Source organism: Rattus rattus, chromosome 8 (genome assembly GCF_011064425.1).
Source record: "Rattus rattus isolate New Zealand chromosome 8, Rrattus_CSIRO_v1, whole genome shotgun sequence".
Lineage (NCBI taxonomy): Eukaryota > Metazoa > Chordata > Mammalia > Rodentia > Muridae > Rattus > Rattus rattus.
Window position 1 is genome coordinate 90,289,338 of NC_046161.1, and position 14,553 is coordinate 90,303,890.

Below are 14,553 nucleotides of genomic sequence, written 5' to 3' on the forward strand. Positions count from 1 at the left end.
CCAGTCCACCCTCTGACTGTTCCACATCCCATACCTCCTCCCCACTCCCCCATCACCCCCCCATGGCCATCTCCGAGAGGAAGTCCCCACCCCAACCAACCTTCCACCACTGTGAAGTCAGGTATTCAGTGAACACCCTAGACAAATCATCTTTAAAGATTTATTTATTTATTATATATAAGTACACTGTAGCTATCTTCAGATACACCAGAAGAGGGCATCAGATCTCTTTACAGATGGTTGTGAGCCACCATGTGGTTGCTGGGAATTGAACTCATGACCTCTGGAAGAGCAGTCGGGTGCTCTTAACCGCTGAGCCATCTCTCCAGCCCGACAAATCATCTTTAAAGGAAGCAGGGTTTCCTTTGCTCCTGCTTCGGAAGGTTTCAGCTTGAAGTCGTTAGCCCTGTTGCTGTGGGGCTGCAGTGGTCCAGTGAGTGCATCATGGCGGGGACTTGTGGTAGGAAGATCTCAATTTTCTGGAAAGCTGAAATAAGAAGAGAAGAAGAGGCCGGGTCTGACATCCCCTCACAGGCACACTCCCTGGATCAGTTACTTGTGCTTGTGTTGCTGTGACAAAATGCCATGACCAAAAGCAGCTTAAAGAAGACAGAGTTTATTTTGGCTTTCAGCTCACGGCTCCAGAGGGATCGAAACCATCAAGGGCCAGCTCCCGATGATGTTCTTCCTCCAGCAGTAAGGCTCTGCTTCCTAAAGGTTCCATAGCCTCCTAAACAACACCAATAACTAGGGACCAAGTGTTCAAATACAGGAGCTTACGGAAGACCTATGTCAGGCAACCCACCACGCCATGGCCTACCTTTCTTTTATTAACACCATGCCCTACTAAAAGGTCTCTGCCTGTAGGAGTACAGGCTGGGCCTTCGGGGAGGTACATCTCACCCAAACTACAGCATCGACCAATGCACAGGAACTATGAAGGTTAAAGGAGGTGCCCCAGGGTGCAGTCAGCGCGATCCCACTGTGCTGAACTACAAACTGGTCACGACCTTTCACAGATACATTACAAGAAGAAGGAAGGGCCATAGAGGTAGCATGATTGGTGAAGTGTTTGCCATGCAAGAATGAGAACTTTTGCTCTTGCTTTTTAAAAGTCAGGATGGGGAGGTTGATAAACAGATCCCTGGGACCCATTGACCAGCCAGCCTAGATTAACTAACTGGTAAGTCCCAGGTCCCAGTGAGAAGCCATGTGTCTAAACACAAGGTAGATGGCTCCTGAAGAACAATACCCAACACACACACACACACACACACGCACACACATACACACACACACACACACATGCACACACACACACATGCACACACACACACACACATGCACACACACACACACACATGCACACACACATACACACACATACACATACACACACACACACACACACACACACATATACACACACACGCCCACACACGCACACATACACACACACACACACATACACACACATATACACACACACACACACACACACATGGCACACACACACATACATACACACACACACACACACACACACACACACACACACAGTTGTATTAGAAGTGGGTGGGGGAAGTGTTTTCAATAGCCAAAAAAAAAAAAGACTTAAGAGATAATAACCAAAAGCAATGTACAGGCCTTGCTTGAGTTCACGGACTCAAACAAACCAACTATAAATTTCTTGACCAAACTGAGCAATTATGAACACTGAATGGGTACCCATTATACCAAAAAGGCCATTCTCAGCTTTTAGGTGCAATCATGGCGTTATAGTTATGTTTTCTTCGGTGTTCATGTTTTTGGCCTACAAATTGCAATTCTTGAAAATGAAGCGATGGATGTCTCTGTGGTTGGATCCAAGTAGTCGCCTTCAAAGCAGACATAGCATGGTAGTCCACAACCTTAATCCTATTCCAGAGGCTGAGGCAGGAGGATCAAGAGTTTAAGGATAGCCTCAGCTATGTAATGAGTTCCCAAATCTGCTGAGGTTACCCCCAGCCTACACACACACATAAGGAGACCCAGGAGACACAGAGAGGAACACAGGGAGAACATAGAAATACTAATATGTAAGTATATTTTGAATACCGATTACTGAGATTTCCTGCCAGAGTCTATACTAAACCTTTACATACACTACCTCACTTTGTCTACTTGGAAACCCCACACCCTGAATTCTACCACCATTTGCATTCGAGTTCCAGAGAACCAAGTCCCAGAAAGACTGAGAAACCATTCCAAAGCCCCCAGCAAGTAAACCACAGAGCCAGGATGTCAGTGATATGGCTGAAACCCAAGCTTACACTTTCTCCCACTGCTCCATCTTGCCTGCTGGCTCCAGCAAGATGGAGGCTCCATTCGCAGCAGGCTCTGCTGGGTGGTAACTAGGTGAGTCACCTCTGACCCTGTACTCCCACCCTTGGCCAACCGCAGCCAATGTGCGGTAACAGCAACGTCTAAGAAAGCCCAAAGCAGGGCGATGGGGCAACAGTGGAGACTAGGAAATGATCCAGTGCCTCTCAACAGGGACACGGATAAATAAACCATGGCGTGTTCATACAATGGAGTGGTACCACACAGGGAGAATGTCTTTGTGTATCGACCAGGAGCGCTTTCACAAACATGTGGTAGAATTCAAAAAGCAGGCGCGTGCCTTTTAGAACAACCAGATACCAGTTATAGTAAGCTACGAGCCCCAGAACTTGATTTACTGCCCAGGAGTACGTACACATGTTGCACACATGTCATAACAGGTACAGGAATGTTAAACAGTAAATTTGCCGTGATGATCACTCCAGGAGAGAAACAGACAGAAAGAAACCAAAGGCAGATGCAGATGAGTCCTCGGCTAATCTGTAAGGTCTCTACCTTGAAAAGCAAAGATGTAGCAAGTTGGGCTGGCACACGCCCCCAATCCCAGCCCTTGTGAGGCAGAGGCAGAAGACACGTGAGTTTGAGGTCAGCCTGGGCTACGTGGGGAACCCCTCTCCCACGACTTAAAGTGTGTACTGAAATCTAGAAGAAACTAGAATCTAATTCCCTGTTGATGGGCGTCTATACTGGTGCATTCTGGAGAGATAGCTTTGCATAACTTGCCGAACTTATAAATGTGCACACCATTGGACACAACTGCTAGAAAATGCTGCTTTCAAATATACGGATATGTCTACAAAGCTAACTATACAAGACTGTACACTGAAGCATTGCTTTTGTAAACAAAGGTTTGGAAACAACCTAGAAGCCGTGTTAATTAACTTTCCTGTTGTGCTATTGTATCTGACAAAAAAAAAGGGCTGGAGAGGTGGCTCAGGAAGTAAGACAATTTATCGTTCTTCCAGGGGACCCAAGTTCTGTTCCCAGCACCTGCACTAGGAAGTTCACAACTGCCTGGGACTCTAACTGGAACCTCACACATATGGCACATAACACATGCACAACAGAGAGAGAGAGAGAGAGGGAGAGAGAGAGAGAGAGAGAGAGAGAGAGAGAGAGAGAGAGAGAGAGAGAGACCACCGAGTGGGCACGCACTAAATAAAAACTGAAAACAAATACATATACAGATACGTATATTATATATATCAAAAGCCATTGGGGCTCCCAGATTGAAGGTGTAAAGTCCTTCATGGTAGGGAGAGCATGGTGGTGAGAAGCATGAGGCAGATGGCCACATCCTGTGTACAATCAGGAAACAGTGAGATAAATGCTGGAGCTGGGCTCGTGTTGTTGTATAAATATAAAAATAAAAAAAAATATGGTTGGTCTTTTACCCCGCTGGGTCCGCACCACGGGGCCCAAGATATCTGCTAGATATCTTGGCGGAAACACATCCCAGCCGCACACTTTCTTACACTCAAACCCTCACATAAAAGAACACACAAGGGCTGGAGAGATGGCTCAGCGGTTAAGAGCACTGATTGCTCTTCCAGAGGTCCTGAGTTCAATTCCCAGCAACCACATGGTGGCTCACAACCATCTGTAATGTTCTCTTCTGGTGTGTCTGAAGACAGTGACAATGTACTCATATACATGAAATAAATAAACCTTTAAAAAAAAAAAAGAGCACACAATACAATAATCTTAGATCCAATTGGTAAGATATAATTGCCCACCTAAACATACAAAGCCCGGTACTATCCATCCCTTGAGAACATTAATAACAACCTGTAAATATACAGAGCAGAATCTTAACATCACCTGCCACCTTGTCCTGCCATGGCTTCTCCCCTCTCTCCGTCTCCTGCTCTGTCTAGTCTCCTCCTCTTCCTTCAAACTTCTCTCCCGCCCATCCTTCCTTCTCCTCCAATGACAGGCCTCCTTCTATCCTGTACCTGCCCCTCACCTGTACTTTACAAATTCAATGGAGAGGTGGTTCTGGTGAAGTCACCTGAGTCCTGAGTACTGACTAGGCAGCTGTCCTTGGGGCAGTGGAATTAGCATCAAAATACAGATAGCTTCAGGGCAAACCACGACAGGCTCGCTTCCTCCGTTCTTCGGGTTCAGTCCCTAGGATGTGCAAACATGCTCACAAGTGTGTTTCCTTTGTGAGTCCAGGTTCAAGCAAGTTGACAGTGAGGATGCATGGCCACAACTCCTCTCAGCTCTATAAAGAAAGTGCATTGAGATGGGGCGTCTCGATGCACACCTGAAATCTGAGAGCCTAAAGGAGGAGTATCTCAGGCTCTGGGGTAGCCTGAGCTAAGAGAGAGACCCTGGGGGTGGGAGGGACTGATATACAAGGATTTCTAGGGTGCTTTGTAACTATAAAAGTGGCAGTGTACAGGAGAAAACCAATGTTCACGCTTGGATAGGCATAAAATATAGGGTTCTGGCTGCCTGTGAGATGGGTAACTTAGGAAGAGTGAGAAAGAGACTTTGTGCTGCAAGCCTTCTGTATTTGGGGGCTGGGGTTCAGGTGAATTATATTGCTCTTCAAAAACTGGTGTCAATGTAAGCACTGAAGCAAGACAAGGTCCCTTTATTTCCCAGGCTGATATAATTGAGAATTAAGCATGGGCCTTTGTCACCTGCCCCACTGTAGTGACTTCCAGCCCGTCAATGCTATGTACAGACTGTGGTGTGCGGTTTGCTGGCACCTTTAATACGGGTGCTCAACCCGCAGAGGCAGGCAGATCTCAGTCAAGGCCAACCTGGTCTACAAAAAGAGTTCCAAACCTTGTCCTAAAACAACAAACCCCGTTCTTTCTACACCAGGTGCCTCTGTGGGCTAACACAGACGATGCATGTTTCTGGACTTGCGTTTCCATGTCCATACAGCCTTTCTATCCAGACAGTTACAGATCTTTCATTTCACCAAGCAAAACACCGAAGCCAAAGATACCTGGAACAGAGCGCACCAGGATCCCCAGTTATCCACTGCCAAAGACCCCAAATGCAGAATATGAGTACTGGCGTGTACCAGCACAACGGTCTGCCAGTAATTATGTCCAATCACAAACCCAGAGCCCAGCAAAGCCTCAATTAGTTTACAAAGGAACCTAAGGAAGGATGGGCTGCTCAGAGTGTAAAACCCTTGCATATGACCTGATAAGAAGTAGTCCTGAGGGAAGGCTGCTGGCCACACACACACACACACACACACACACACACACACACACACACACACACAAGACCCTGTCCAGAAGCCCACTCCCTGCTCTCTCACTGTTCACAAATCCTCTCCTGGGAGCATTTTCCAGGACAAGGTGCAGCATCCTCAAACCATCACCTCTGTCTAGAACAAGTGACCATCCCTGAACAAACACTGTAGAGAGATGCCCAGGCTGGTGTCTTCTTTGTGGTATTGAGAAACAAAGGGGCGCTGACCTAATCTGCAAATGTCCTGAGAACACTACTGGGTCTCTGAACCCACAGTCTGGCAGACTTTGACGAAATGGAATTCTCCTCACATGGAAAGCCATGAAATGGGAGGTCATGCTGGTCTGTGATGAGACTTGGAATTCTCAATTGGAAGGCAATTTAACGCACGTCTACTAAAACTTTCAGAATCTGAACTAGTATTTGCAACTGGTGAGCTGGGGGAGTAAAGGGGTGGAGAGGGTTTGGGGTTGAGGAAGAGTGGTGGATGGGGGTCACTGTGTGTGTGTGTGTGTGTGTGTGTGTGTGTGTGTGTGTGTGTGTGTGTTGTAGGTGGGAAGGTAGGGAGGTAACCCCCCCCACACACACACACACACACTGAAGCTCTTCTCTTTCTAATGCGCTGCAGAGGCAGCTTGCATGGAAGAGGGCTTCAGCCTCCTGGTTCTTCGATTCTGGCTGGAACTCCGGCTGGGACTGATAAGAAAGGATCTGAGGTACTGTCAGCGAGCAGAGTGGCTGAGCGTCCAACCTGAACAGTGCTGGGGAACCAGCAGCCTGCCTCGCGTGGCGGTCCGTGCTCCTGCGGCAGCTTTAGGAAGCTCAGCCCGGGAGAAAAAGCATCTTCATTAGGGATCAGCGACTTGCTCACGTCGGTGGCAGTCCAGACTTCGGAGCGCTACACCAGCTTGCTGAGGGGCTGCTCTGGTCAAGGCTCCCCGGCAAGGCAGGCATTTCCCTAGAGGTACAAGTTGCTGGAGGCGCTGAGAGTTCCCGAAAACCCGGACCAGAGAAACATGGAGCTCCGCTCGGTTCTAGACCGAGGCCGCTGGAGGTGGGCGCAGGCCCGAGGCCACTAAGAGGATGGTGCCCAGCCTTGCCGGAATGGAACGGGCTAAAGCTAGCAGCTTCCTAAAGCGCCTGCAGCATCCACCTCCTGCTATACCACGCAACAGCCAAGCACCTATGCCCCAGTCTTCTTTGCTCTGGCTGCTTACTAGGGCCAGACGCAGGGGGTCCGGAAGGCGATCCCTCTGGGCTCTTGCAGCTCTGTTTCCCAGCCTTGTCCTCATAAGAGACAGTACCCTTTCTCCACCTGGGATTGGGGTGCTGACCCTGCAAAGAACGGCCGGAAGTCAGTTCCCGGGAACGCATGACTCCTAATTCCACTCAGAAAAAAAAAAAATCCTAAAGAGACTCTGACCTCCACTCCCAACACACACACACACACACACACACACACACCCCTCGGGCTCCTTAAAGACTGAAAAGGGAGCCGACAGAGGAATTCAGGGAAGCGATGACACATGCAACAATGCTGTCGCACCTGGCTGCTGAGGCGCTTGCAGCGGAAATGGAGCTGTGGGGGCGAGGGGGAGGGGAATGAGACCCAGGGGTCAGCTTGGGTGGTCAAAAGAAAGAAAAAAGAAGAAAAGGAAAAAGATGAAGAAGGGGGATACCAACCTCCATCTTCTTTGGTCCGGATCAAAGTGAGTTGTTTTACTCCTGTCCAGACCAACCAAACTCAGCCCCCAGACCCATAGCCTGGGCACGCCTGATGTTGAGGAAGAAGGCAAACACCTGTAGGCCTGTTCAGAAAGCAGACAAATTTTGAAGAAGTGTCCTTTATCCTGAGTGTACTCAGGGAAGCGAGAGATAGCTTAGAAAGACACGGAGGCTAGTGGGGGATGCTCTCAATAAGGGCTAGAAGTGGTTATCTCCCAGAGAAATTAGAGAAGCCTAGCCCCCTGGCATCCTGGTGGTTAGGCCAGGTTTGCCCTGTTGACCTCTCTGGAGTCATCTTTGAGATGCTGGGTCACACACACACACACACACACACACACACACACACACACACACACACTGTCCTCCTTTCCCTTCATCTCAGAGTGGGGAACACATCTCAGAGTGGTCTATGGTCTTTGGGATGCTGGAGCCACTGGCCAATATGGACTCGTGGGATTCTGAAGAACTCTTAAAGTCCAAGCAGCCTGAGAGAAAGAGGTAGAAACAGGCACTGGGGTAGCCACCTAGACATGCCAATCATTCATTTAGACTATCATCCTTCACAACTGTCTGATCACTCTTCTCTCACACTTCCAACACTGCAAACTTGTGTTAAGGCTGAGTGAAAGGGCTCACCTGATTTTGTGCTGGCACGGAATTCCTCTAAGCCCGTCTTCTATTCTCGAAGATTTAACTGGATCTCCACCAGACTTCTGGTATTATCGTAAAACCGCGGGGAAAGACTATTAAAACTACTGCTCATTCGTGACTGAAATGCGAGGAAGCACCTGTCCAGCCTGCTGTTTTTCTTTGAGTCCTTCCTTCCTTACCTACGCTGGAAGGGGAAGAGGCAGGTAAAGGTTGTTGTAAAGGTAGGAAGGAAAAGAAAAGACAGAAAAAAAGAAGGCATTATATCCAAGAACCGTATTTACTCCGGTGCTTGATTCAAACACTTCACTGAGCAAAAAGAAGCAAATACAACTCTCACACCCTGTACAGAAGCGTACCCGCGTTTCTGAACAGCACACTTGCTCTTGCACAGTATTTCTTGTATCTGAAGAACAGATTTTGCCCCATGCCTTCCACGCGTGACACTTGTGCACGCAACAGTCTCCAAAGCCTCTCAGCAACATCGTCATCTGTGTCCAAGCCAGAGTACAAGGGACACCAATAGATCTTTAAAACACACCCTCAAATTGTGGAATTGCAAGACGAATTTCAAGGAGAAAGCGGCTCCCTACCTCCACCGCAGCCCAAAGAAGCGAAGCGTCGGTGCCAGCGGAACTCTTGGGTGCCTGCTCCAAGCGATCCTCTCCCCAGCCTCAATCGGGCTCAGAGAGCTCGAGGGACAGAGCAGGCCAAGGCTTCTGCCTTCCGTGACACGAGCTCTAAGCTGGTTTACCTCCAGCTGCCGCAAAGTTCGGCCACTCCACTCCGGTCCGGCCCCCTCACCATCTCGCCCCTCCCTAAGCCTCAAAGCTAGGAGTCTAGTCCCAGCACAGCCCGGAGCACAGAGCAAAGGGGTTGTTTTCTTTCACCTGAAAGCTGCCAAGAGGCTTGGATCACCTCTCCTCGCCGGGGTCAGCGTTCCCCGGGCACTGGCAGGGCGCAGCTAGCCCCAACCAGGGCCTTCGACAAAGCAAACACCCGCAGATTTTAAGCCTGAGCCCCGCTGTCGGCGGGGCCCCGGAGGCTCGGGAGGCCGGGGAAGGCCGGTCCAAGCTCTGCCGGCCGTTTAAAAAAAAAAAAAAAGGAGACTTAGAGATGAACTCGCCCGTGCGCCGCTGGCTGCCCCACTATAGGGGCGAAGGCCCCTGACGCAAGCGGAACTCGGCGGAGCCCATACGAATCAGAACGGAGCGAGGCTCCTGGCGCACTAGGGACTCCAGGAGGCGGCTGCGCTAGAGACGCGGGTCGCGCCTCGGGAAACCGGGCGGTGGGGGGAGGGGAGAGCTCAGCCAAGAAAACCCACCGAGGCGGGGACTGGCCTGGGCGGGGAGGGGCGGCGGGGCCGGAGCCCCTCGCTGTTGGGCAGACTCCCGATGGCCAGAGGCTGACTTCCACTCCTGCCGACCGCTCCCCGGGGGGAAAAGAGAAGAGAGCGAGAGCCGCGCGAGGCCTCCGGTCCCCGCAGCCTGCACAAGTTAGAGGCTCTGCGGCGAGCGCACACTCCTGCGCCCGCCTGCAAGGCAAACTTGCTCCGGGAGAGCACAGCCCCCCGGGCTGCCGGGCCGCGGAGAGCCGGCTTTTGTCATGATGGCCAGCTACCCGGAGCCCGAGGACACGGCAGGGACCCTGCTGTCCCCGGAGAGCGGGCGCGCAGTCAAAGAGGCCGAGGCGTCGCCGCCGAGTCCGGGCAAGGGCGGCGGGACAGCGCCGGAGAAGCCGGACCCGGCGCAGAAGCCCCCGTACTCGTACGTGGCGCTCATCGCCATGGCGATCCGTGAGAGCGCCGAGAAGAGGCTCACTCTGTCCGGCATCTACCAGTACATCATCGCCAAGTTCCCGTTCTACGAGAAGAACAAGAAGGGCTGGCAGAATAGCATCCGCCACAACCTCAGCCTCAACGAGTGCTTCATCAAGGTGCCGCGCGAGGGCGGCGGCGAGCGCAAGGGCAACTACTGGACGCTCGACCCGGCCTGCGAGGACATGTTCGAGAAGGGCAACTACCGGCGCCGCCGCCGCATGAAGCGGCCCTTCCGGCCGCCGCCCGCTCACTTCCAGCCCGGCAAGGGGCTCTTCGGGAGCGGAGGCGCGGCGGGAGGCTGCGGCGTGCCGGGCGCCGGGGCCGATGGCTACGGCTACCTGGCGCCACCCAAGTACCTGCAATCGGGGTTCCTCAACAACTCCTGGCCCCTGCCGCAGCCGCCCTCGCCCATGCCCTACGCCTCCTGCCAGATGGCGGCGGCCGCGGCAGCCGCTGCTGCAGCCGCTGCAGCCGCCGGCCCGGGCAGCCCCGGTGCAGCCGCGGTGGTCAAAGGGCTGGCGGGCCCCGCCGCCTCCTACGGGCCGTACTCGCGCGTGCAGAGCATGGCGCTGCCTCCGGGCGTCGTGAACTCCTACAACGGCCTGGGAGGCCCTCCCGCCGCGCCCCCGCCGCCGCCGCCGCCGCCGCACCCCCACCCGCACCCTCACGCACACCATCTGCACGCGGCCGCCGCGCCCCCGCCAGCCCCGCCACACCACGGGGCTGCCGCACCTCCCCGGTCAGCTCAGCCCCGCCAGCCCGGCCACCGCCGCGCCCCCGGCACCCGCGCCCACGAGCGCGCCCGGCCTGCAGTTCGCCTGCGCCCGGCAACCCGAGCTCGCCATGATGCATTGCTCGTACTGGGACCACGACAGCAAGACGGGCGCGCTGCACTCGCGCCTGGATCTCTGAATGCCACCGCGCGCCGGCGCGGTTCCCCCGGGGGTGGAGGAGCCGAGCTCGGGGTCGCAGCCGCAGCCGCCAGCGGGACAGCGCGCATCCGGGACAGCCTCTGGGTGCAGAACCCTCGAGCCGCCTGCGCCTCCACGGTCTGCCCTGCTCCTGCGACTCCGCTTTGTCGCCTCTGCTGTTCCTCCGGTGCTCTTCCCCACCGCGGCCCCTGCCTTCCCGCGCTGCTGGCCCGAGGCCGCCCCCTCCGCAGGCCTCCTCTCCTCCAGGAGTCCCAGAGTCACCGCAGGGAGTGAGTCCCCGGCCGAGGTGCAATCGAAGTGTCCGAGGCGTGGCTTTCCTCTTGGCCTTCTCTTCCAGGTCGGTGGACTCAAGCTCGATTGTTTTTTCTCTCCCCACCCCGACTGCCGTGCTGTCTGCGGTTAGAAGCGCTAGGCTGCTGGGGTAGCGGGACCCACACTGCCTGAGAACGGAAAGAACGTGTCCGGTCGCTCTGCGATCCCTCCTGGAACTGATCAGAAGCCGCTTGCAGAGGGGCCCACTGGGCGGGGCGGGGGTTGAGCCCCAGGCTGGAGCAGGGACAGTCTCGGTTCGCGGCCTGTAACCGGGTTCTCATCCCGCGCGCCTCGCGAGGCCGCGGTGCCTCCGCTCCGCAGCGCACCGCTTCGGGCACCTCCAGACCAGGTCTTTATATATATACATAAAAGATTGGTGAGGCTTTTGAAGATATTTTTTTAAAAATACTTTTTAAGGAAAAAGAGAGAATAAAACATTCATCGGAGGAAAAAAAAACAGCGAAGTGTTATGGCCTTGGAGTTTGCTAAAAATCAAACAACAAAATCAAAAGTTTTAGTTTTCTTCATCGTCCCTGCTGGGAGATTTGTGTAAGAATTCCTGAGGTGACTTCATTAGGCTGTATTCAGAGGCGGGAGGAAATAACTAGCTAAAAGAAGGTTTCCACGACAAATTGGGAGTTTTCCTCTCTATTTAAAAATTAAATTCAAAACAAATTTCCCCGGATCTTCCGATTCTAGCCCCGGATGCCAGGAGAGATCACTGCCCGGGTGGCACACACCGTCCGGATGACACTACCATCCCTGATTTTTGTTTTTCCAATGTCTGGCTTCTTCCACCTTCGGAAGGAGAAATGTGAAACTCGCCGCGGCCGCCGGCCCACACGGGCTTGTGGCCCTAGCCCGCTGGCCCGAAATCCCGTGACCTGGTGGTTGAGTAATGTCTTTCGGGGACCAAATTTTATAGAGAGAACTAGAGCACTTTTGTTGTGTTTGTATGTGTGTGCGGGCGTCCCTTGTCAATTCCCAAATAAATTTTTTTTGTTTTTTTTTTCTTTTAACACGGACTTACATTGTTTCTTTTCCGCCTTAGTTCAGCAGCTAGCCAGCTGGCTAGCTAAAAGATCGTGCCTTTCAAGCAAAATTGTGTTCTTTAAAAAAAAAAGTGACACAAACAAGAGTTGAGGACAACCCGGGTGGCAGGCGCTTTGGGCTGTCGCTACTGCTTTGTTTTTCTGGAGATTGTTTGTTTTTCTGTGTCATCGCTCGTCTGTTGCGGCTGTTTAACACCGGCAAAGATACCCGGCCCTCGCTAGAGGCTACTGTAGACAAGGTTTGTTCTATTTTTGCGTTCGTGTAAGTTTATATTTTGCCTCTTACATAATTGTACTAGGTGTGTACGCTGTGTTTTCATGACAATCCTCATACTTCTAAGAATTATTTTTTGTCAAAAATATGTAACAATTTGTTGTTTTTTTTTTAATTATACAATCCCGATTTCAGAAACACCCTGGAAGCTGCAAGCTTTTCTACAGTGTAATAGGCGACTTGTCATCTCGTTGTTTTTAACAATTGGCATTCATTTATCTTATTCAGTGTAGGAAACTTGGTGCTTTGTGGGAGGCTTAGTGCACAATATGCTACGGAGGTGAGCTTTTGCTTCCTCTCTAGTGAGCTCATCAAATAACGAATTAAGACCCATGCTTTCATGAAGATACAAAGGGTGTTTGACCCGGTTGCAGATTAAATCTCTCTGGTGGGTTAGAGGTGGCTGGCCTTCAGTTTTCCAATGGGGTGATGGATATTGGATCTCCAGAAGTGGCTGGGGGCAACAGGAGTTAGATCCCATGCCTCACCATGCTTCCGTCACCTGCCTTTCTCCCTACCTGGATAAGAGACCGGTCCAGAGGAATGAGCTGGGAGTCGTTGAGAGCTTGGGGGAATGAACCTATGGGTCCTCATTTCAGCCAACTGGAGGTCTAACCTTAGGAATGTCAGGATGATTAGAGTTGCCCAGACCGAGGTAAACCTGTCCGGCTCAGAATGCACTTTCCTCCCCACCCCCAAAGATCTCAGAAGGAGGCTACAGGGTGGTAGAGGAGTTCTGTGGATTCCCAGAAGGTGGAAACTTGCCCACCCACTGGGAGTAGGCTAAAAGGAGAATCTCAGTTGTAGTGGAAAGCAGGAGAATCCCTCAGGCCTGAGGGTGCTTCTGTAGCACGATGTCTCAAAAGCAGGGATAGTTGTGTAGTCTGTGCCTGGTGTGAGTGTTTCTAGTGTCTGCTATTTAATGCTGATAGGGTAGAAGCTATGTATCTGCCATTCACCTGCAGAGGGGGTGGAGGACATATATTTAGGATATTGTACTAACCACATGACTAACATTAGGGAGTGCTTACCAGAACCCAGTATGTGTTGCATTCATACCTCTGATACGATACATGCTGATCTACACAGCTGTGCTCTGGGCATGGCTTCTGGCTCGCTGAAGGATAACAAGTATATGCACCCTTCACTTCATCTGACAGAGGCTCCCTGTTCTGGAACTAGCTGTCAGCACCCCCAACAAACTGCTATCCAGAGTAGAAAGCAGGAGGACAGCTTCAGAGGTCGGACTCTTGGTGGGCAGGTTATTGCCCAACTCCAGTAAAATGGAGAAGCCAAACAGGGCCTGCATTGGAGGATGCCTCTCTGCACCCAAGAACTAAGCAGCAAGAGGCATCTACAGCTGAGAAGGTTTTGCCAAGTAAGGAAATTAGATGAAGGAATTACAGGGGGACTTTCCTAAGTCTACACAGTGGTTGGAGGAGGTAAGAGAAGGGAGCCACTTCCCCACGGATGCCTCCAGAAAGACATCTGTCTTTAATTCCAGCCCTAAGGGGTTCTGCAAAGCGCTAAAATTTGGTCCTTTTCCCTAGTTGGGGACAATAACAGACCTTCCTTGTCTCAAATTTCCTTTCTCTCCTTTCTGCCCCCCACATCCCTTGCACTTTGAATTTGTTAGAGAATCTGATTCAGATAATTCCCTAAGTGAGAGCAAAAGTATTCAAGAGAGTTCCTGGTGCAGAACAATTATGCCTTAGTATACACAGTCTGGCTGGCATAGCTAGCAGCCCATGTGGGTGAGCGTATATGTTTGTGGTGTGTTCTATAAATGCAACATAAATAGAGTTTGATACAAATATAATGAGTTATGAAACATGGTACTGGATGGTGTGTGCAGCATGGGGGTTGTTTGTGCATAGAACGATCCCTAAATACTGACAGAATGCAACATTTTCTCTATGTTTGAATTCTTATAGTGACCTTCGTATTCCCTAAAAACTTAAAGTAAGTGGGCTGGTGGAGGGAAGTCCAATTCTCTAATAAGACTGGGGAAACATTTTTACCAATGCAGGAGATATACTGGGGATTGTATTCCGCCTTCGCATTGTCTTTTGCAAGCCAAGACTGAAAAATTAGCCATGTAGAGAGAGCCCCCTGCTGGTAGGTAAAAACTGGGGGCAAATCCAGGCTTCATAAAGCCTGGTAAGCCATCTTCTGATGGACTTGGGG

General features: G+C 51.6%; 1 protein-coding gene and 1 long non-coding RNA gene across 2 annotated transcripts; one reads left to right on the forward strand and one right to left on the reverse strand.

The window, feature by feature from the left end:
* Positions 1 to 6,491: 6,491 nt before the first annotated feature.
* Positions 6,492 to 8,144, reverse strand: LOC116906538. Its single transcript, XR_004388746.1, has 3 exons — positions 7,966 to 8,144; positions 7,288 to 7,412; positions 6,492 to 6,939 (listed from the first exon to the last, which is right to left on the reverse strand). It is a non-coding gene; the product is annotated as an uncharacterized LOC116906538 (long non-coding RNA).
* A 1,351-nt stretch (positions 8,145 to 9,495) lies between these two features.
* Positions 9,496 to 12,230, forward strand: Foxl2 (forkhead box L2). The gene is given in 2 exon segments (XM_032910007.1): positions 9,496 to 10,529; positions 10,531 to 12,230. Coding segments are annotated over 2 exon segments (1,125 nt in total). The 5' UTR covers positions 9,496 to 9,582; the 3' UTR covers positions 10,709 to 12,230.
* The last annotated feature ends 2,323 nt before the right edge of the window (positions 12,231 to 14,553 follow it).